This window comes from Notolabrus celidotus, chromosome 3, assembly GCF_009762535.1.
Source record: "Notolabrus celidotus isolate fNotCel1 chromosome 3, fNotCel1.pri, whole genome shotgun sequence".
In the NCBI taxonomy this organism is placed as follows: domain Eukaryota; kingdom Metazoa; phylum Chordata; class Actinopteri; order Labriformes; family Labridae; genus Notolabrus; species Notolabrus celidotus.
The window spans coordinates 38469829-38491453 of NC_048274.1; the positions used below are offsets into that span (position 1 = coordinate 38469829).

Genomic DNA, 21625 nt, shown 5'->3' on the forward strand with positions numbered 1-21625 from the left:
CAGTGAATTATTTATAGCTCAGTGGCAGTTATTCAACATGGTGGAGGAAATCAATAGCAGACCAAATGAACTGTTCACACTGAGATTTGTTACAGCGTGGTATAGACAGCAGGCTTAAACCACACCTGCAGAATGACTCCACCTATTCACATAAAGGCATATTAAAGCTTTAGGTTTATTGCTTCACCTTGTAATTATATACTTAAATTTACAGAGTGTGTCTGTAAAAGCGTTTGGCAATACTATAATAAAGTATATTTCATTTAAGAACAACACTAGGTTGTGCCATTGCTCTGTGACTGAGGTGTATCTCTTAAATCTCACCTGTTGTTGGGCCATAATGGGTTTCTCACTAATGCAATGAATTAGATGTACATCTGTTTTTCTCAGATTAGTTTAATCAGCGCTAAGCTTCCCTAAAGCAGCATGCAATAAAAGGTAGATGTAAGAAGATGGATGCAGTTTGGGTATTGGGAAAATAAAGAACAAGAACTTCCCATACCTTGGACGAACAAGCACTCCTCAGCGAAAACACACTATAAATAATAGTATTAATTCAGACAGTTTTTAAAGATGTAACCTGGTTATTGCTCTGCTCTTTCTGCACCTTCTTTCTACCACTGAATAATTTCTCTCCTATATGGTTCCCTGTCTTGCCAGTATGGAGATTTGTGATCCCAGGAATAACATCACCATGTGTCCGTTGTGCGACCAAGCCTGCAGCTACTGGAAGCTTGTGTCAGCATGTGGTACGGCCCGAGCCAGCCACCTGTTCGATAACCCAGCCACCGTCTTCTTCTCCATCTTCATGGCCCTCTGGGGTAAGAACACATTCTCATTCAATCAGACAAACAGCAGACAAAGAGTCCGACAGAGGAGTTCAACAAGACAAATACAGCCTGTGCAGCAACATGTTGTTGGAAACGGTCCAGTTCATAGACAGTGTTTTTTAATCCATGGGTACCTGACCTCAGGCATACATAAAAGTTACAATCTAAACCCACGATGGCATCTCCTGAGTAAACACTGAGTCGGCCCTCCTCTGATGTCCTGCCAAACCACGCTGCCATCTGTTAGCAGCAGCAGGGCCTCAGACCAGGGAGGTGTTATGTGTTGAGATGAAGCTGGTGTCTGACAGAGTCACAGCTCCACAGCCATCTGGGATTCACCTACTGTGGGCGTGATGTGGCAGACTTACACTAAACTATGCACCCAACGGATCCTGTATTTAGTCTTAACACAGATAAAAAACGGAAATGACTTTATTGTGTAGTTGAAATGATCTACCATCAAGTATTGTGTGTATCAATGCATGATTTATCTTTGTGCTCTATTGTGCTACAAAAACACTTGAAAGAGTTAGTGTTGCACTGGGTGACATGTTCCTTCATGCCTGGAAAGAAACACTCAGCAGTGTGACTTCGCTTGTGTCTCATTAAAAGCTACAACAATGTTGGCATTGGATTTGTTGACATCACCAAAAGACTGAAAATTGTAGATTTATACGCCAACACTGCGATCATCAAGCTGGGCATAGAGCGAGATTAGTCACAACAGATGTCAGTAATATTAAACATTAATAAAATAAGAGTCTTAAATACTGAATAAGAAAATATCCCTGTGATACGTAGACAATCTAACCAGTCAGTCTGTATATCTCCAGACATGTCTGTACAGAAAGTGTACAGTATTAAAAAAATGCCTGATCAAATCCTCTCTCATCTGTTGATGCATGTAGAATGTGTGATTATATGTACATGACTACATGTGCATATCACTTTTATTTGCAGATGCAGTTTTTGTATTTGTGTTTGCCTGCTTTGAGTCTGCTATGTTCTGGTTTGTGTAGCGGTTCTCTTCATGGAGCACTGGAAGAGACGACAGATGCGACTGAACTATACCTGGGATCTGACGGGCTTCGGTGAGGAGGAGGAGGTGAGATAACACTGCTGAAAAAACATATCATATATCTGTATTGAAAGGTATACATCCATGAGAGCACAGCTACTACTTCAAGGTTTTAGGAGGGCCAACGATTACTTCAGGAATGTAACTCCACTTTAGTGTTTTTTGTTTAATGTAAAGCTTTAGCCAGCAGTTTGTTAGCTTAGCATTAAAAATGGGAAATGGGAAACAGTTAAATGTTCTCAAAGTTCACAAAAAGTGAGGTATGTATGCGCACACACACAGGAGTAAATAACACTAATTTACCCTCTCTGTGGCTGCTGATCCATATGGGGGCATCTTATTTTGGCGCCCCATACAAGTTCACACTTCTGCCTATCAGAAGTACCAAAATAAATGTTTCATAAAGCTATACTGATATCCCAACCATAGTCTGTCAGTACTGACTCCTACGAGTAACTAGATGGACTGCCAGACGAAAAATAACTCAACTCAACTTTATTTATAAAGCACCTTTCATACATAAAAACATGCAGCCCAAAGTGCTTCACAAAATAACAGAGAGACAGAAAACAACAGCAATGGTAAAATTATAAAAGGCATGATTATAAATAAAATACTTAAAGGTGACATATCATGCAAAATGGACTTTTTAATGGTTCTTTACCTGAAATATGTTTCCCTGGCATGTCTACAAACCCCCCGAGAATGAAAAAAATCCATTCTGCCCCTGTTCTGATTTCTCCACCTTTCTGTAAATGTGTGTGAAACGAGCCGTTTCAGACTTCAGTGTTTTTGTTACGTAACAACAATATCCGGTCTGTCACAGAGTCAGAGCTCGGAGCTTGTTCAGCCCATAGACTGAATAAAATACAACTCAACCCCTCCTCCGTTTTTCATTACCTGCACAAATGTGTGCTAACAAGGAGCTTAGGAGGGAGGCATGCTAGTTGTAGGCTGTCTTAATAAACACAAAGGTCGGTTTTACTCCCCACGTCTGCAGATTTGAAGATCTAGTGGATGATTTTTATTTATCATGGATAAGTGCTAGCGCTAGTTAGCATAGCTACATAGCTACATGTTCATAGCTGTAGCTGTAGCTGTGTACCAAGACACACGTCTACATACTGACAAATAAAACAACATGAAACACTAAATCTGTGACCAATCCTTCAGAAAAGGTCCCGCTGCCTTTCTGGCAGAGGTCGGTTTTACTCCCCACGTCTGCAGATTTGAAGATCTAGTGGATGATTTTTATTTGTCATGGATAAGTGCTAGCGCTAATTAGCATAGCCACATAGCTACATGTTCATAGCTGTAGCTGTAGCTGTAGCTGTGTAACAAGACACACGTCTACATACTGACAAATAAAACAACAAGAAACACTAAATCTGTGACCAATCCTTCAGAAAGGTCCTGCTACAGGTGCCTCTCCGTCAGGATCAGATTCTGGATCAGATTCAGAGGGTTGAAGTAACGCGGGTCTCTGAGCAGCCGTGTATATTCAGCCAACATGTAAACATTAGATCAACGTGCTGGACAGCCGAGGCACATCCACTTCCTGAGGGGGCGTGGTCAGAGAGAAAACAGAGTGTTCTGAGGAGGACTGAAGAAGAGGGTTTTTCAGGCAGACCAAAATCTGATTTCAAAGTGTTTTTTTGAGCATAAACTTTAAAGACATGTTTTGGGGACCTCTTAGACCAATATATATTGATGAAAAAAGCGTGATATGTCACCTTTAAAATGAAAAAAAATCCATACAGTAAAATTAATAAAGTAAGTATGAGTGGAAAGAAAAGTTGAAAATAAGCTAGTGGTAACAAGATCAGATAAATACAAGAAAAAAATAGATGAATAAATAATTAAATAAGATAAATAAATGTTAAAGCAATGATTAAAGTAATAATGATTAAATTATAATTAAAATAATAATAATGCAGTCCGGGCTAAAAATAATTAGTCCAAATTAAAAACTACATTAAAAAGGTAAGTCTTAATTTTACTTTTAAAATAATGGAACAATAATGGAACATTTAACATTTAACATTTGTATTTAACATTTGTTTTTATATTTAACATTTGTATTTAACATTTCATATTTAGTATTTAGATTTATCATTTGGATTTAACAGTGATTGCAACTTAAATATATTTTTCGCAACAAAATTAAATGTGAAGAAGATCATAAATATTGCTCTAAATGTAAAAAAAAAAGAAAGAAAGAAGACTTTTAAAATTTCACACTATGCTTTTATGATGTTTTGGAGCTAAATGTGGAGAATTGTGGCTGTTATTTTTGTGGACACAACTTTACAAACGGCACCCCATAGATCAACTCCACTTTGATTACTTACATTTATCATCCAGATGAAATGTTCCTGTGTATTATTCTTTAAGTTTGAAAAGTGATGAACTAACTTGCAACTGTTAAATCATTAAAACTGATTCTTTGATAATTACAAAAAAGAGTAACTCTTGTAGGGGAATTTTTGATAAACTTATCTGAAATAACCCAAACTGTAAGAGAGAGTTTCTGTTGTTTCATTGCTGAACTGAAAAAAAAACCCTCTGGTAGGATCCTCCCACAACAGTGACTTCATGTACTGTATATCCACCTCAAGCATCCCCAGATCTCATTTTGAAAACGACATCTTTGGTGTAGAATAAATAAACTTCCTCTAACATCTCAGGCCAACTTAAAAGCACAGTCACAGAGTAATAAGGCCGACGTGAGGCCACAGGTCAGAGTATGCATATGAGTGTGCCTCCTCTGTCTTTTGCTAGTGCCGTGTAGCTCTGTAGTGAGTCAGCCTTCAGCAAAATGCTCCCACGCAAACACCACAGCCTCAGACATCTGCATTGTCTTCTTTTTCAGCCGTATTTATGATGGATTTATTCTGTATTCTTTTTGACTCTAAACTTGACATGGATGTGTTTGAATATTCAAAGACTGTTGACTGACGTGTTCTCCTCATGTGTTTCTGTGTGTGTTGTATTTTACAGGAGGAACATAAGGTTTGAATCCACCTTGCTTTCTTTCTAATCATCTCTCATGTTTAACTTCCTTCTTTTTGATAGACCGCTTCAGACCCGTCCTGCAGCTGCTAACACTAACCCTTCTCCCTCAAGTTGTCTAACAGTCTGCCTCAGGTGTCCTCACTTGACAACTTCTCCATCTCTTTGGTGCATTACAGTGTTATTGTCTGTCTCTGTAGCTTTTCTTTCTCTCTGAGGCTCATCCTCAGAAGCTGTGATGCTCTCAACACGTTTCCATTCCTGTTGTTTGTGTCGACTGAACACAGCAGAGCTGACAGGACAGTTGGTTGACTCATAGCTTCTTTTCTCTTGTCTTCTTTTCTGTGAAACATTTTTCCTGTTAAACAGAGACAACTGTGCCCTCCACACCCATAACACAGGCATCCCACACAGTCCAAAGTGAAGTCATATACTTTACCTTTATCTTAGTCTGATGGAAGAAGAGGTGCAAAATATGCAGTATAAATATAGCAACTTTTAAAGCACCACAAAGAGAATGGAACAAACTGCACTGGTGCATGAGGTATCCCAGTCTCAGCCTCGTGTTGAAAATCTTGAGGTAACAAAAAGCAGATTTAAAGGTGTTTTCAAAAGAAGCAGATTTCTGTTTTTTTAAGAGGGAAAGGTTGAGGAATTTCTCTCCCTGTAACAAAAATCCTCTGGCGAGTCGAGTGGCATACCAGTGCTAGCAAGCTACAACAGAGTTCTGACTTATTGACGCGCTGCAGCACTGAGACATAAAATCCTGGTGGAGGTTTTGATTCATTTAGAATGTTGTATTCTTTTACTTAAATCATGTATACTTACAAGCATAATATTCCAGCTCTTGTTGATCACCTTTAACATTATAGCTTGACAAGCGATGGGCCAATACAAGATCAATCAAAGGGGACCCTTTCTTCCTGATTTCGTCCTTCCTGTTCAAACATCCACACACATCTATAAAGAGCCATGCATGCCCCAAATAGTTCACACAGCTCACTTTTAGCCCTTATTGGGCCCACATGGACACGTTGGCAAGAAGACAGAGGCATGTCAAACCAATACATTTCACAAGAGCTTGAAAATATGCTTCTCCATAAACCTCACTACCTCAGAACTGGTTGATAACAAGCTTCAGTTTGTAGTACAGGCCTCAGGCAGATCAGAGATGAAGGGTGACTGATCCATATTCACACCTCAGTGGTTAAGTTTGAAATAAGAGTGTGTCTAATGGGTTTAAATAAGAAGATGAATATATACACTTATTAATACAGCACTTAATATGTAGCAGTACTAGTAAATGGTCATGTGACCTCTGGCTTATTTTAGGCCTAAGCTACACCTGTACCTGTTATTGGGTAGTTCCAACATGACTCAGAGTCTGTGTTACTCTGTGTCTGCTGATGTGTTAACAGCTGTTTGTTGATGACATCATTCAGAGCGACCATAGGAAAGTGATAACATGTAGAGTAAAGTATTCAGAAAGCTCTGTGGTACAGTTTCTGATCATTAGAATATTATTGCTTTGAATTTAAAATGATATAAAACAGGTTTTGAATAATTCTGTGATCTGAGGTTCGTTGACTGGAGAGTCTGAGAGCCTAGGTTTACCAAGAGTGTTGTCTTTGTTGGGTCTGTTTTCACTCTGTCTGTTTTTCTGAACGCTCTCTGGACACACAGACCCTCAGGCTGAAAGAGCATCTAACCCTCAGCTTTTTTTTTTTGTGATGCAGTTTCCTCCATGTCCCCCTTCTTCTACTCTTCTTGGCTTTCTAAGGACTGCACTTCTGTTACATATTGGTACACATTCTGTACACTCACACACACCTCTGACTGTCAGTAACATCAGGACTAAAGTGTTAATCTTGTTTTACTCACCATGAAAGGATTATTTGACATTAAATCATCGTGAAGGTTTGAGTGTCAGAGAGATTAGAGCTGCTTTCAGGAAGGTAAACACTGCAGTTTGTGACACTCACAGTTTCCCTCTCACCCAGTCAGATGGATATCAGGCTTTACAAGCAAAGACAGGTTAGGATGGACTGATAGTGTTCAGACCAGAGGCTAAAGGCAGCTCAGTTTTCTCAATGCTGAGCTTTCAAAGTTAGTGTTTGATATAAATCCATTAAGTAACCCTGATCTAACAGACCCTACAGGCTCACTATTGCAATGTGGATAAAATGATCCCCAGTGAGTTCACATTATTGTTCTCTGTGGTAATGAGTGCTTTTAAACAAACCAGTGTACTTGGCTAAATCTATTCAGAGTCCTGATATTGATGACAGTAAAGTGCTGATGTCCTAAAAGACAAGTATTCAGGTATTTATGAAACCTATGTTAAAATACAGCTCCACAAGACTCTCTACTCTCCTCGTTTAAGGGCAGACGGCTGGCTGCCCTTCTACAAAATATCACATGTGCTAACTGCAGACTAAGATCCTGACTTCAATCTCATAAATGTTTGCTTTTTGGATGACCTGCTCCTCTCGATCCTTTCATGGTGTGTCGATCATTTGTGTCTCTTTTCATGCACAGAGCATTGCACACAGATTTAAACCAACTAGGTTTTCTCAAACCTCATGCACACTGTTTAATGAGCTACGTCTTCCTTCCTTCTAACTAACATGTAGTCATGTCATCATGTTTCTAGCTGCAGCATGTGAACTGTTCTCTTTTCTTGCAGGACCACAACCGAGCGGAGTACGAGTTCAAGGTCATGCAGAAGACGATGAGACAGGAACATTCAACCCCAAAGGTAAAGGTGAAACAACAGGCGCCGTTTGTAAAGTTGTGCAAACTGAAAATAACAGCAACAGTTGTCACATTTAGCTCCAAAAAGTCAGAAACACATTGTGTGAATTTTATAAAGTCACTTTTTATAACTTTTAGATCAATATTTGTGATCTTCTTCACATTTCATTTTGTTGTGAAAAATATATATTCAAGTTACAATCACTGTTTAATCAAAATGTTATATATAAATTTAAATTTTAAATGTTAAATATAAATCTAAATGTTAAAAGTTAAATTTAAATGTTGATTGTTAAATCTAAATGTTAAATGTGAAATATAAAAGTTAAATATAAATCAAAATGTTCAGTCTAAATGTTGAATATAAATCTGAATGTTGAATGTTAAATATAAATGTTAAATATATATCTAAATGTTAAAATTTGAATATAAATGTTGATGGTTAAATATAAATGTTAAATATAAATGTTAAATATATATCTAAATGTTAAAATTTAAATATAAATGTTGATGGTTAAATATAAATGTTAAATATAAATGTTAAATATATATCTAAATGTTAAAATTTAAATATAAATGTTGATGGTTAAATATAAATGTTAAATATATATCTAAATGTTAAAATTTAAATATAAATGTTGATGGTTAAATATAAATGTTAAATATACATGTGAAATATAAATCAAAATGTTTAACCTAAATGTTGAATACAAATCTAAATGTTTAACTTAAATGTTGAATCCAAATCTAAATGTTAAACCTAAATGTTAAATGTTGCTCTGCGATCCTAAATATTTAGCTAATATGCAAATTCACACTGCTGCCTAGTGGAAATACCAAAATAAAAGCAGGATAAAGCGATACAGACTTAGCAAAGCAACTCCATACCACAGACTGTCGTGGTTTTGGATTTAGATGTGGAGAATTGTTGATGTTATTTTCAATGTGCACAATTTTACAAACGGCGTCCCATAATATTCAAGTTATTTTGCAGTTTAAGTTAGCAGTTATGCACTTGCTCATTCATCAAAATAAATGAATGGTAATCTTTTCATATTTTGGGTTGATGTAACATTATTTTTACACTTCAAGCGATAAAGTAAATTATTCTTTAAAGTAAACTCAACTCAACTTTATTTATATAGCACCTTTCATATATATAAACATGCAGCCAAGAGTGCTTCACAAAATAATCAGAGAGACAGAAAACAACAGCAATGGTAAAATTATAAAAGGCATGGTTACAGATAAAATACTTAAAAATAAAATAAATCAATACAGTAAAACTAATAAAATATGTAAGAGTGGAAGGAAAAGATAAAAACAAGATAGCGTTGACAAGGTCAGATGAATACAAGTTATAAGACACACAGTAATGTGTGTAGAGTTTGTTATTTCAGCTTAGGGCTTCCACTTCAGCAGATAATACAATGTATTTATTAACAACACATGGTGTGGGCTATGGGTTGTGTCATTATGCAATTAAAAAAATAGTGAGAGCTGAAAACTTACTTCAACAGACACAATATTATGCCCTACACTTGTCATACAGCACCACAGCTGTGTTGCGGTCATGCTGCATTGCATCTTGGGATAATTTGGATGAAGCTATAGTTAATCATAAATATAGTGCAGCTCGTTTCCTTTTATCTCATTGTAGGAGTTGTAAAAATTGTGTGTTGAAAAATTGAAGCATGTTTGAGTAGATAGATCTGACGTGACCTGACGTCCTTCAGACGAGGCTCTGAGTCAGGCATGTTCACTGAGATTATTACCCTTTCGCTTTTTGTCTTGTACCAAGGTCACATCTTCTTTTACACCAGAGGATGGACACACACACACACACACACACACACACACAGACACACACACACACACACAGTCGCCTCAGCTCTCTGACCCAATTCTCAGCAGACTTGAATGTGACATGATCGCTTAGGGCAGAATTAGCTGTGCTCCGCTGCAGCCCCATAATGTGTGTGTCCGTGTGCTCGTCTGTGTATATGTTTTTGATGTGGGTGCTGTGTGCATCTGTGTGCCCAGAGCATGAGAGGTCTGCTGCTGACAGACAAATGTGAGGCTGTGACACACACATCAACACACTCCCAGATCTGGACAGCAGAGGATGATGTTCTTGTTTCAATCATGTTTTGTGCCCTATGATCTACACATTACCTTACACTAACCTGTGTGCATGTCTGTCTGTGTCTGTGTGTGTTTCAGGGGGAGAAAGTGAAGCTGACATGTACGGACAGAATGCCAGCTTACCTGACCACTTTGATCATGATGTGCTTCATGGTGAGTCCCCCCCCCCCCCCTGCAGTCTTACATCATCAGCCTTTCTATTTCTAATGCATGTTTGACATTTGGAGGAAAAATATGTAAATCTGAGTTCCCTGTATCAACTCCAGACTCAGACAACACAAAAGAGAGGGAGAGCAGGGTTACATCTCATAATTTCTCTTTGACCCAACAACAGAAAATATGCCAAAAAGAAAACACAGATTTATGCCTTTGCACAATTAGCTACTATGCATTCAAGATTTGGCCGAGCAAAACAACAACAAACATGCACGGCTCCATCACCTAGAGATCTCCTGTTCTTCAGTTTATTTTTCAGTTCTTACTCTTTTTATTTAATTTAATTGTAATTATATTTTTATATTTATTTTCATTTTGTTATTGTTCCATTGTTTTTTCTTATGATTTGTATATCTACTTGTTCTTTTGCAGAATATGTTTTTTAAATGTCTTAAAGGGGACATATCGCGCTTTTTTCATCAATATATATTGGTCTAAGAGGTCCCCAAAACATGTCTTTAAAGTTTAAGCTCAAAAAAACACTTTGAAATCAGATTTTGGTCTGCCTGAAAAACCCTCTTTTTCAGTCCTCCTCAGAACACTCTGTTTTCTCTCTGACCACGCCCCCTCAGGAAGTGGATGTGCCCTCGGCTCTCTGGCACGTTGATCTAATGTTTACATGTTGGCTGAATATATACGGCTGCTCAGAGATCGCGTTACTTCAACCCTCTGAATCTGATCCAGAATCTGGTCCTGATGGAGAGGCGCCTGCAGCAGGACCTTTCTGAACCATTGGTCACAGATTTAGTGTTACTTGTTGTTTTATTTGTCAGTATGTAGACGTGTGTCTTGGTACACAGCTACCAACATGTAGCTATGTAGCTATGCTAACTAGCGCTAGCACTTTCTATGATAAATAAAAATCATCCACTAGATCTTCAAATCTGCAGACGTGGGGAGTCAAACCGACCTTTGTGTTCATTAAGACAGCCTACAACTAGCATGCCTCCCTCCTAAGCTCCTTGTTACCACACATGTGTGCAGGAAATGAAAAACGGAGGAGGGGTTGAGTTGTATTTTATACAGTCTATGGGCTGAACAAGCTCTGAGCTCTGACTCCGTGACAGACCGGATATTGTTGTTACGTAACAAAAACACGGAAGTCTGAAACGGCTGGTTTCACACACATTTACAGAAAGGTGGAGAAATCAGAACAGGGGCAGAATGGATTTTTTTCATTCTCGGGGGGTTTGTAGACAGGGACACATATTTCAGGTAGAGAACCATTAAAAAGTCCATTTTGCATGATATGTCACCTTTAATTAATTAATACATTTATTTTATTTTTATATTTTTATCCTCCAGTTCAACTTTCTTATTGAAGTTGCCTCTTAGAACTTAAAGCTGAAGTCATGTAAGGTTGCAGCTGTGGTTTTTGTGTTAAATCAGCATGTTTGAAGCTAAAGTTTGAACTCTAATGAGGCTGTCCTCCTTCCACAAAGTGCAATGTTTGGTCAAACTGAGTCTGTTTATAACTTTGTTTACAACTCTGCATAATTGCAAATATTCAAAGCTAACCCAATTAGGAGATAAAAATAATTCCTATTTCATAATCAATTAGAAACTGCTTTCAATTAAGATAGGAAGCTAGAATCCAAGCACTGTTTATACAACAACAGAACAAGACAACTTTATGTAAAGCTTGGTGGTGTAGAAAGAGCATAGATGTACAAAGTTTGTTTCAAGCACAAACAAAATCAAGATGTTTTTTGTTTGTTTGTAAATGTAGATTATTCTGCATTATTCTGAGTTTGCCTTCTTCAGTGAGAAATAAAAGTGCTTCTCAGGCTCTCTCACAAGTGAAGTATAAATCATCTCAGATGACATGATTTGTATCAAGCCAAGCAGAAGAGTCTCTGGAAACACATCAACACTCCTCTGAGGTTACAGGATTAGCAGCATACACACAAAGACACACCCTGATGTGTCTGCACTTGTCGGGTTTGGATGAAGTTTACAAAACTATTGTGCTGTCAGGGGTTGTTGCTATGTACACAGATGCCTTAACGTAGTAAATAGAGGCTTAGGTATGTAATGATGCAGATCAGAACAGCTGTATTTACTATTCCCTCTGTGTAAATCACCTTTAAGCATGTGTGTCCACTATCCTAGATTGAGGCTCTCTCTGGACTGGACCTCAGTATGTTGGGCCTTCTGAGCTTATGTTATATATCTAGTTGTTCAAGTATGTTCAATAAAGTTTGAAATGTAAACACTTTGGACATAAAACTATCAAGCTTAAAAACAAAAGCTTAAAAAACAATCCTTTCAGAGTCACCTGCAGACACTCTTGAAAGCTTCATCTTTCTTATTCTGTCATGGTACACAGTGTCCCTCTTCTCTCCCCCTCACCTTCAGATCGCTGTGACGTTCGCCATCGTCTTCGGGGTCATCCTGTACCGTATCAGCATCAAGGCAGCTCTGCACATAAGCAGCTACCCTGCAGCCCGCTCCAACATCAGAGCCACCGTCAAAACCACCGCCGCCATCATCAACCTCATTGTCATCATCATCTTAGATGAGATCTACGGCTCCATCGCCCGCTGGCTCACCAAACTGGGTGAGGCTCACTTTGCTGTTAACCATCTCTGGTCAGGACTGGTCATTTTTTCTTACATGTCTGAACTGTAAGGAAGGATTTGAAACACGTGGTTATCTAAGCTAAATGACCAACCAGTTTTCAGGTTGGAAAAGAGCACAACTAACTGTGATCATACAGAATCAGAAATACTTTATTTCAGTAACTCTGATGTTTAGCTCCACGGTTCAGAATGATATACAAAGTTTATTTTCACATGTATCAACTAAAGAAGTGAGGAACGTGTTGCTTAATTTGTCATTACATTTGATTCTAACTCATCAACATACCGATGAGGATTAATGACATTAAAACAGCTCTTACCTCACCCTGCAACTACAACAACCACTGCTGACTCATATGATTAAGAGTTCACAACTAAACGGGTCACCCATTAACCCATACACCAGCGTGTGAATGCTACACTGCTCTTTGAGGACCAAAGAGTTAAACCGTGTTCATATTTGTGTTATTCTGACATTTATCAGGACACTGGGGCTGTAATGCGTAACATTAAACTGTTATGTCTGTTTTTAAAGTTTGGTTGTTGTATTCAATACATGACCTCATCACTCTGCATCCTGTTGTCTTGAACAAAGAAAAGTAGGATTAAAAAGAAGATCTGCGTTCATTTATTTGGTTCTGCAACGCTACAAGAGTCACATCTTTACCGCAGGGGGTTATGGTGCTCATGGGAAATGCAGTCTTCATCCAAGAATAACACGACAGATAACATCCAAATTAACTGAGTCAATAAAACATGAAAACTCCTCACAGTGCCTTTGTTTTGGGTTTATGGTAACATCTGTCAAGTGCTAAATTCATAGGTTAATGGGTTTTTTTTAAAGAGGGAGAAGGAGAGGATGTAGTTCTCTCAATTAAAAAAAAAAGGTGCTTGAGCATTTTTGGGAAAAACCACATCAGACCGAAGCTGTCACATTAAAAAATGTTTACACTGCATTTTCAGTTTTAGATAACAACAACAACAACAACAACAAAAACAAAGGCAACAATATTGCTACTACTACTACTACTACTACTAAAAAAAAAAAAAAAATTAAAAAAAAATAATAATAATAATAATAATAATAATAATGAAAATAATAACAGCAACAATGGCAATAATAATAATAATAATAATAATAATAATAATAATAATAACAGCAACAATGACAACAATAATAATAATAATGATAATAATATATACTATTATTATTATTTGTATTATTATTAATAATAATAATTCAAATAATAATAATAATAATAATACTTATTATTATTATTATTATTATTATTATTGTTTTGTTATTCTTTTATTAATATTTTTATTAATTCAAATTATAATAAAAAATTAATAATACTTATTATTATTATTATTATTATTATTATTATTATTATTATTATTATTATTATATGAAGTATGACTGAACATTTTTGGAAGGAGAAAAAGTAAAAATGTTTCCATGTACTAATTACAAACTGAGTCAATAATACAGCTTACTGAGACTGGTATCACCATAGATTAATGTTGCTAATAAAGGTAGAGGATTGACTACTATTACTACTCTTTTCATATATTTCAGTACCACACCATGCTACATAAAGCTGTATGAAGCTTATGTTTTACCTTGACTCACATGTTGAGGCCTCCCTTTGTCATGTGTAAAATCAACAAACTGTCACACAGTGATAGAAAGTAAAAGTATGCATCAGCTCACATTCTTCAATATAATCCCAGGGCAGAGAGACGTGTGTGAGAGAGCAGAGGAGCAGGTTTGATCATTATTTAACGGTACTGTTTAAAAGTGTGTTAACATCACTGAGAGCAGCGGGTCTCTCTGAGTGGCTGACAGGCGTTAAACTGCCCTTCTGTTCTATTGCTTCATAATCACAGTAGGTTATGTAGTCTGTGGTCATTCAGAGACTCAAGTTTGGTATTAACTGTCTGTCATGCTGTTGTTCCTCCATTGCACTCTTCAAAGGGATGCTGCTGGAGGAGTCATCATGTATGTGCGATAATGACATCAGATGTCGTCTCTTTTGCAGAGGTCCCAAAGACGGACAAGAGCTTTGAAGAGCGCCTCATCTTCAAGACTTTTATTTTGAAGTTTGTCAATGCCTTCACACCCATTGTCTATTTGGCTTTCTTCAGGGGAAGGTAAAACAAAAAAATCCCTTCTCATTCTTTTTATATATTGTTCATTTAACGTTTTGAGGTTTCAGTGATTCAGATACTTGCATCTGTTGTCTCTCCCTCCCTCCCTGATCTCACATGTGCACTGTGATGTTGTGTTTGATTGACAGACTTGTTGGGCGGCCTGGAGAGTATTTGTACGTCGTTGGGTCGTACAGAATGGAGGAGGTAATGAACAATAATCTCTGAGTCATCTAAAGATTCATGCTAAAGATTTGTAAATGTCACCAAAGACCAGCTGAGTCAGTCCATGTCTCCACAGTTTGATCAGAGGTCAGATTAGATTGATTGTGTTCATTGATGACACCATTGATGTGTAGAGATGTTCTTACATGTGTTTTTGATGAGGGTCTGGTCCTGTCACTCGTACCTTTATTTCCACACCCAGTGCAACCAACCCAGTTAATTCCCCATCTTCCTGTAACACTCCTTAATCTGCATTCTCTCTGACGCTGTTCCTTCTCTCCCTCCAGTGTGCCCACGCAGGCTGCCTCATGGAGCTGTGCATCCAGTTGTGCATCACCATGCTGGGGAAACAGCTCATCCAGAACAACCTGTTTGAGATCGGCATACCGTGAGTACAGAACACACACGCTGTGAGACATGCTGTCTGTGACATTCACACATAGAGGAGCCACACATGTGAACTAAAAAGCAGTTCAGAATAGGTAACAGCAGCGTATAGAAGAAATAATGGACACACCTAGTTGTTTCTTCATTACTGTACTTGATCTTAAGTTCCTGCTCCTTACAACCAAAACTGCCTAACTCTAATTTATCAACCTAATATAAATCCAAAGTAAGGTATCAATCAGTCAATTAGTTCTGACTCATAGAGTAAAAAAAGAGCAGGTCTATTATGCACCGCAAAAACTCAAAATCTTACCAAGTGAAATTGTCTCATTTTTAGTCTAAATGTCTTCTCCCACTTGATTTAAGATACATTTACTTAACAAGTAACATTTGAGCAAGATAGAGGGACTTGTTTTAAGACATCTTAAATATCTTGTTCAGTCAAACAATCTTGAAATGATCTTGTTTTGAGTTGTAATTTAGAAGAAACAAGGTTTATTTAACATTTCAGACATTTTTCAAGCTGAGATCTTATTTGTAGAAGATGGATAATCTTGATTTAAGACAAACACTTTACTTGATTTAAGTAAATGTATTTTATTGGAGAATCTATCAGAAAACAGCTCCATTGATAAAAGAAAGAAAGAAAGAAAGAAAGAAAGAAAGAAAGAAAGAAAGAAAGAAAGAGAAGTTGTTGTTTTTAAGGGTGGGTTACAGTTTTCAGACACTGTTTCTTCTAAATCAGATCAAAATATTCCTCCTCAAACTACATGCACACAATGACACACCTCCTTTAGAGCATAGCTGGCTTATCCTAAAAAACAACATGACTGAATATTAGTATATCCAGCTCACTATGAGAAGACATTATATCTCAAAATGAGACAATTAAACTTTGTCATCTTATTTCAAGTACAAGATGGTCTTAAACCTAGAGAAGTGCTGCTATAACACAACTCAAATGAAGGTGAATATATCTCAAATGAAGAAGTTGACATGAAATGTATTAGTGCAGAAATCTTTTTTTGAGTGAAAAAATACTAATTGTTATCATTCCTGTCTTATTCTGAGACACTAAGCTTTAAAATACTGGTACAATATTGATTCAAATAAGTTTTCACAGCTAATTTTAAGATCACAGTTTTTCTATCTTATTTTTAAGAAATCTTACCAAGCACATTTTCACTTCTTCTATTGGCAGATTTTATTTGCTTATTTCTAAGTAAAAGTTCCTTGAAATAAGTTTTTGGAGGGGCATTTTTTCCAGTGTAGTAGTATACTCTGAGTTGAATTATTTAGAGAGACCAGACATCAATCCACCAGGAGCCAAACACTTTGTAACAGTTGGTAACAGCGATGAGAAAAAACAAGGCAGAAACCTTGAGCAGAGCCAGAGTTACTGGTACATCTGGATGAAGCGATGTGGGATAGAAGAAGAGATAGAAAGATAAAAATGATAACAGACAAACAGGGAAACTTGCAGCAGCAATGGTTGGAGTCAGGCAGGTCCACGGCAGCAGATGGTCTGCATCAACAATCCACAAGAACCACTGAGAGGACAAATCCCCCAGGAAGATCGAGGCTGTGTCAGAAACCACACACTAACACACAACCTACCCGTGTCCTGAAAGTTCACAAAGCTTAAAATGAACTGATTCATATCCATACTTTTACCATTTTAACCAAGCGGTCCAAAACATGAACTAGTTCATGTGCTTTAGTTTAAAGCTGCACCTGTTTGTCACTTAAGCCAAATCCGCACTATAAAATGTTCTCCCTGCACATCTTTACATCTTCTCAAGTCAACATTTTAAAGAACAGAACAGAACCATGAGTAAATAGGCGCTCATTTAATTTCGTTCAGTGTGATTTTCTGTCTCCCTCACGTCTGAGCTGCCCAGGGTAAAAAGCACTGTAGCTCTGAAAACGTAGGAACTCATGTCACTATGATTTATTGGCTGATTTATTGGCTGATTATTTGGCGAAAGGCTCTAACACTCAAAGACATCAGGAACCTGCCACTCAAATGAAATCTTGAGTGAGGTGGTGTTAACATCCCCTAAAACAAAAATCCCAGGGATGGAATGAAACACAAGACAAACACTCAAAGTAAATGAGAATGGGTCCTCGCACCTTCGCCCACGTTAAGTGTGGTGCATGTTTGGGTATGGCGCAAGCAAGCGGCAACCTCCGGTCTCAAAATATGAAGCCCATGGGGAAGTGTTATAAACTGCGAATCATTGAGCGTCCACTTGAGGCTGGCTGCTAAAACACCGGAAACCACATACACACCCATTCAAAGAAGACGATCTTTCCAGCAGAAATAAAAATGTTTACAGTCTGGTTCAAAAAACGGCTTCAGTCTTAATAGTTAGTTCCTCTATCGGCTTACACTGTACTGTAGGTTTGTAACGCGACAGTTCAGAAGATATTAAGATTAACGGTTTTGCCCAATTAAGGACGTGACTGACTTGACTTGTTGGCTAGGAGTCTCTAACAGTCACAGCAATTACTGGGTTTTAAAATACAATGTTACACAGATATTGTACACAAGATGAAAAACTTAAGAAAATGTCATTCTCCAAATGTCTTCAAGGGGTACAAAAATTTTGATGTAGATTGGATTAACCTCAAAGAAGAAAACCCCTGCAAATGGCTAAAACAGTCTTTTAGTCAGACATCAAATTTTATAAGCCGCCATGACCCCACACTTTGTGTTTTGTGGAGAAGCTGTAAAGGTTTTCCCCAGTACAGTCATTTTTAACCCTGAAACACATATAAAGTGAATCGGGTCGGAAATTTCCGGTGTGTCTGACATAAATGTATCAAAAAATGTCTGTTTCTGCTTTGTTTTTATCCAGTATCCAGTGTTTCTAAGGCTCTAATCATGTGCTATCTCCAACACTGCTTGTCTTTACGTGCAGAAAGCTGAAGAAAATGATGCGGCAAAGGAAGTCAGACTTGGATTCAAAGGAGCAGGAGGAGCTGAACAAATCGATGCATCGCCACGAGAAAGACCACATCCTAGGTCCATTTGTCGGCCTCAGCCCGGAATACATGGAGATGAGTGAGTCTGAATGCAAAGCTTCCTTGTTGCATCTGCTCTTCCAGCATGCATTGCCTGGTGTGTTCTGGCAGAATAGATCCTTCCCCCCTATATGGTCCTAGAAAGTGTTGTCTTTAACCTCTCTAACCTTTGCAGGAAAGTCACATTCAGGTCAAACACATAATAGCTGCCACCACCGAAACAACCACATTAGTGCTCGGTTGCTGTAACGGCTTCTTACTCACACTGCCACTGATTCTCCGCTCCTTCTTAATGTCAGACCTCAAACTGACCCTGCAAATGTCAGCTCCTTCAGCACCATGTAGGAAATTAGCGTACACATTCTGCTGATAATCATGGCAGAAATGCAAACTAACGTACATGCTGACGTACAGTGCTTTGACCTTCAAGAAAACCCAGTTTATAACAAAGCAGGATGTCAACACGAGCTTTATCATGCATCACGTGCACTAGAGGTCTCTGTGCTTGAATGTGTGTTAACTAAAGATACATAAATTAGAGCGTCTGGGTTTTAATGCAGCTGCTCAGAGATTATGGTTATTGCATTCGGGTAATTTCTCTTTTGAGGTCTGCATTATTAAGCAGTTGATCTGTGCGTCCCAGTTGAGGGAAAGAGGCTTATTATCCTGTTACCAAACATCTCAATACTCCTGAGAGAGTATTAAAGCTACCTCATGCTTAACAGTCTTAATTCTTTATCTCTTTGATCAATATTAAGCCTTTGAAAGTATCGAACATTTCAGCTGTGAGTGAGTCTCAGCTCTTCAGACTTTCTTAAATTGTAAGTACTCCCTAGCACCATGTGAACCATGTTTTATTGTAGCCCACACTTTACATTTACAGTATCTCACAAAAGTGAGTACATCCCTCGCATTTCTGCACATATTTAATTATATCTTTTCATGGGACATCACTGAATAAATGACACTTTGATATAATGTTAGGTAGTCAGTGTACAGCTTGTATAACAGTGTAAATTTACTGTCCCCTCACAATAACTCAACACACAGCCTTTAATGTCTAAACCACTGGCAACAAGTGAGTACACCCCTAAGTGAAAATGTCCAAATTGGGCCCAAAGTGTCAATATTTTGTGTGGCCACCATTATTTTCCAGCGCTGCCTTAACCCTCTTGGGCATGGAGTTCACCAGAGCTTCACAGGTTGCCAATGTAACCCTCTTCCACTCCTCCATGATGACATCAAGGAGGTGGTGGATGTTAGAGACCTTGCGCTACTCCACCTTCTGTTTGAGGAGGCCCCACAGATGCTCAATAGGGTTTAGGTCTGGAGACATGCTTGGCCACTCCATCACCTTCACCCTCAGCTTCTTCAGCAAGGCAGTGGCCGTCTTGGAGGTGTGTTTGGGGTCGTTATCATGTTAGAATACTGCCCTACGGCCCAGTTCCCAAAGAGGGGGGGGGGGGGGTCATGCTCTGCTTCAGTATGTCACAGTACATGTTGGCATTCATGGTTCCCTCAATTAACTGTAGCTCCTTAGTGCTGGCAGGACCCATGCAGCCCCAGACCATGACACTCCCACCACCATGCTTGACTGTAGGCAAGACACACTTGTCTTTGTACTCCTCACCTGGTTGCCACACACGCTTGACACCATCTGAACCAAATAAGTTTATCTCGGTCTCATCAGACCACAAGACATGGTTCCAGTAATCCATGTCCTTAGTCTGCTGTCTTTAGCAGATTGTTTGCAGACTTTCTTGTGCATCATCTTTAGAAGAAATGTGAGGGGTGTGCTCACTTTTGTGAGATACTGTAGTTATAAACGATTTGGTAAAACTGGTATCCATCAACAGCAGAGCTTCTAAACAGAGGCCTACTGCAAAACAGATCCATTCACACGTGTGGACACTTACCGTTGATCAGATAAGTCAAATGTTTTTTATACTAGTAAAGATTAATTGCTTTATTGGCAAGGAAGCTTCATGACAAACTTTTTGCACCAAATCACAATTTGATTCATATTTAGACATACATTGAAAACATAAACTACAAACTAAAAAACACAGAGGTGGAAGGGGCTCAAATATTCCCCAAGTTGTAATTTTGCGCGTGTGCGTGTGTGAAATATGTGAACCTTGAATTGGAGTTAAACCCATCATCAGAGGATTTCCGATACAGCTCATGTGATATTGATCCTTTCACCTTTCAAAGTAACGAGTATTGATTAATTCACTTCCTCATTACTTCAACCAATGATAAACGGTGATGAACACATGTATTCACCGGTCGAGGATGTCAATGATAATTAACCTTAAAGCTGCTCCTGTTATCTTTTGATTTTGATAATTGACCAAACGACGGCTTGTAATGTAAAAAAAGGTCACTCGTACAGCAGTGACGCTTTCAACAGCCTGAAAACTCTTCAGAGTCTTTGAGCCTCTGTTAGCTCGTTGTTTTGGTGATCCTCAACCTCATGGTTCAGATTGTGAGATAAGTTCTTGTAGTGGCCTGACAGTTGTGGATTAAAAAAATACATATTAGGAATAAAGAAAAAACACATTTTCCACTGGATAATGTTGTGTGCATTACATGGCCTGTATCAGTGACTATATGGCCCAACCTCAATGTCCACCCTCAAGCACTCACTGACTTTGATGTTCCCACTCAGTCCGTGAGGGCTTAGGGCTGTCCCAGTGCCAAATCATCAAGTGTGTAAAAAAGAAGGATGAAAGTTGCAATGAAATGTACAGGTAAAAAAGTTTGCCTGTAAGTATGAATATAGAAAACCTCCTTAATCTTTTTATCTTCACACATATGTGTATACAGCATAATTTATAAATGTATAGTTATATAGCCTATTTATATATTTTAAATGTTGTGGTTAAGCAGTCTGTATGGTAAGAGCCTGGATCACATCAGTCCCTTAAGCGCCTTATATTTGAGGAAAGTAAAAATTGTGCAACAAAAAATTCTAACATCGCTAAGGTGAGCTGTTGACGTCATGCAGGTCACGTGAGAAGGGCCAAAGTGCTGTCCCATTCCAGTTCTACAGTTTGAGCCCTTACAGCCTCCTGCCCTCAATCACTTTACAGGTGATGTCAATTAAGTCAAGAAGGGCTCAGGGCTCAGGGAGGACATTGAGATTGGGCCTATATGTTTTCATGCTGCTTGATGGCCACAGATGTTGGACTGTGCCATCATGGCATTCACTCACA

The 21625-nt window shown here is 38.2% G+C and overlaps 1 protein-coding gene across 2 annotated transcripts in view; it reads left to right on the forward strand.

Moving 5' to 3' along the window:
• The window catches only part of ano1a (anoctamin 1, calcium activated chloride channel a), an 87501-nt gene that overhangs the window by 55918 nt on the left and 9958 nt on the right, over positions 1-21625 (forward strand). Inside the window, exons 12-21 of one of the 2 annotated variants that reach the window (XM_034681037.1) lie at positions 661-821; positions 1850-1935; positions 4909-4920; positions 7607-7678; positions 9898-9972; positions 12394-12595; positions 14660-14771; positions 14918-14975; positions 15281-15381; positions 18305-18447. In XM_034681037.1, coding sequence (XP_034536928.1) covers positions 661-821; positions 1850-1935; positions 4909-4920; positions 7607-7678; positions 9898-9972; positions 12394-12595; positions 14660-14771; positions 14918-14975; positions 15281-15381; positions 18305-18447 — 1022 coding nt within the window. The remainder of the gene's footprint in view (positions 1-660; positions 822-1849; positions 1936-4908; positions 4921-7606; positions 7679-9897; positions 9973-12393; positions 12596-14659; positions 14772-14917; positions 14976-15280; positions 15382-18304; positions 18448-21625) is intronic. The other variant, XM_034681038.1, reaches the window with a different exon arrangement.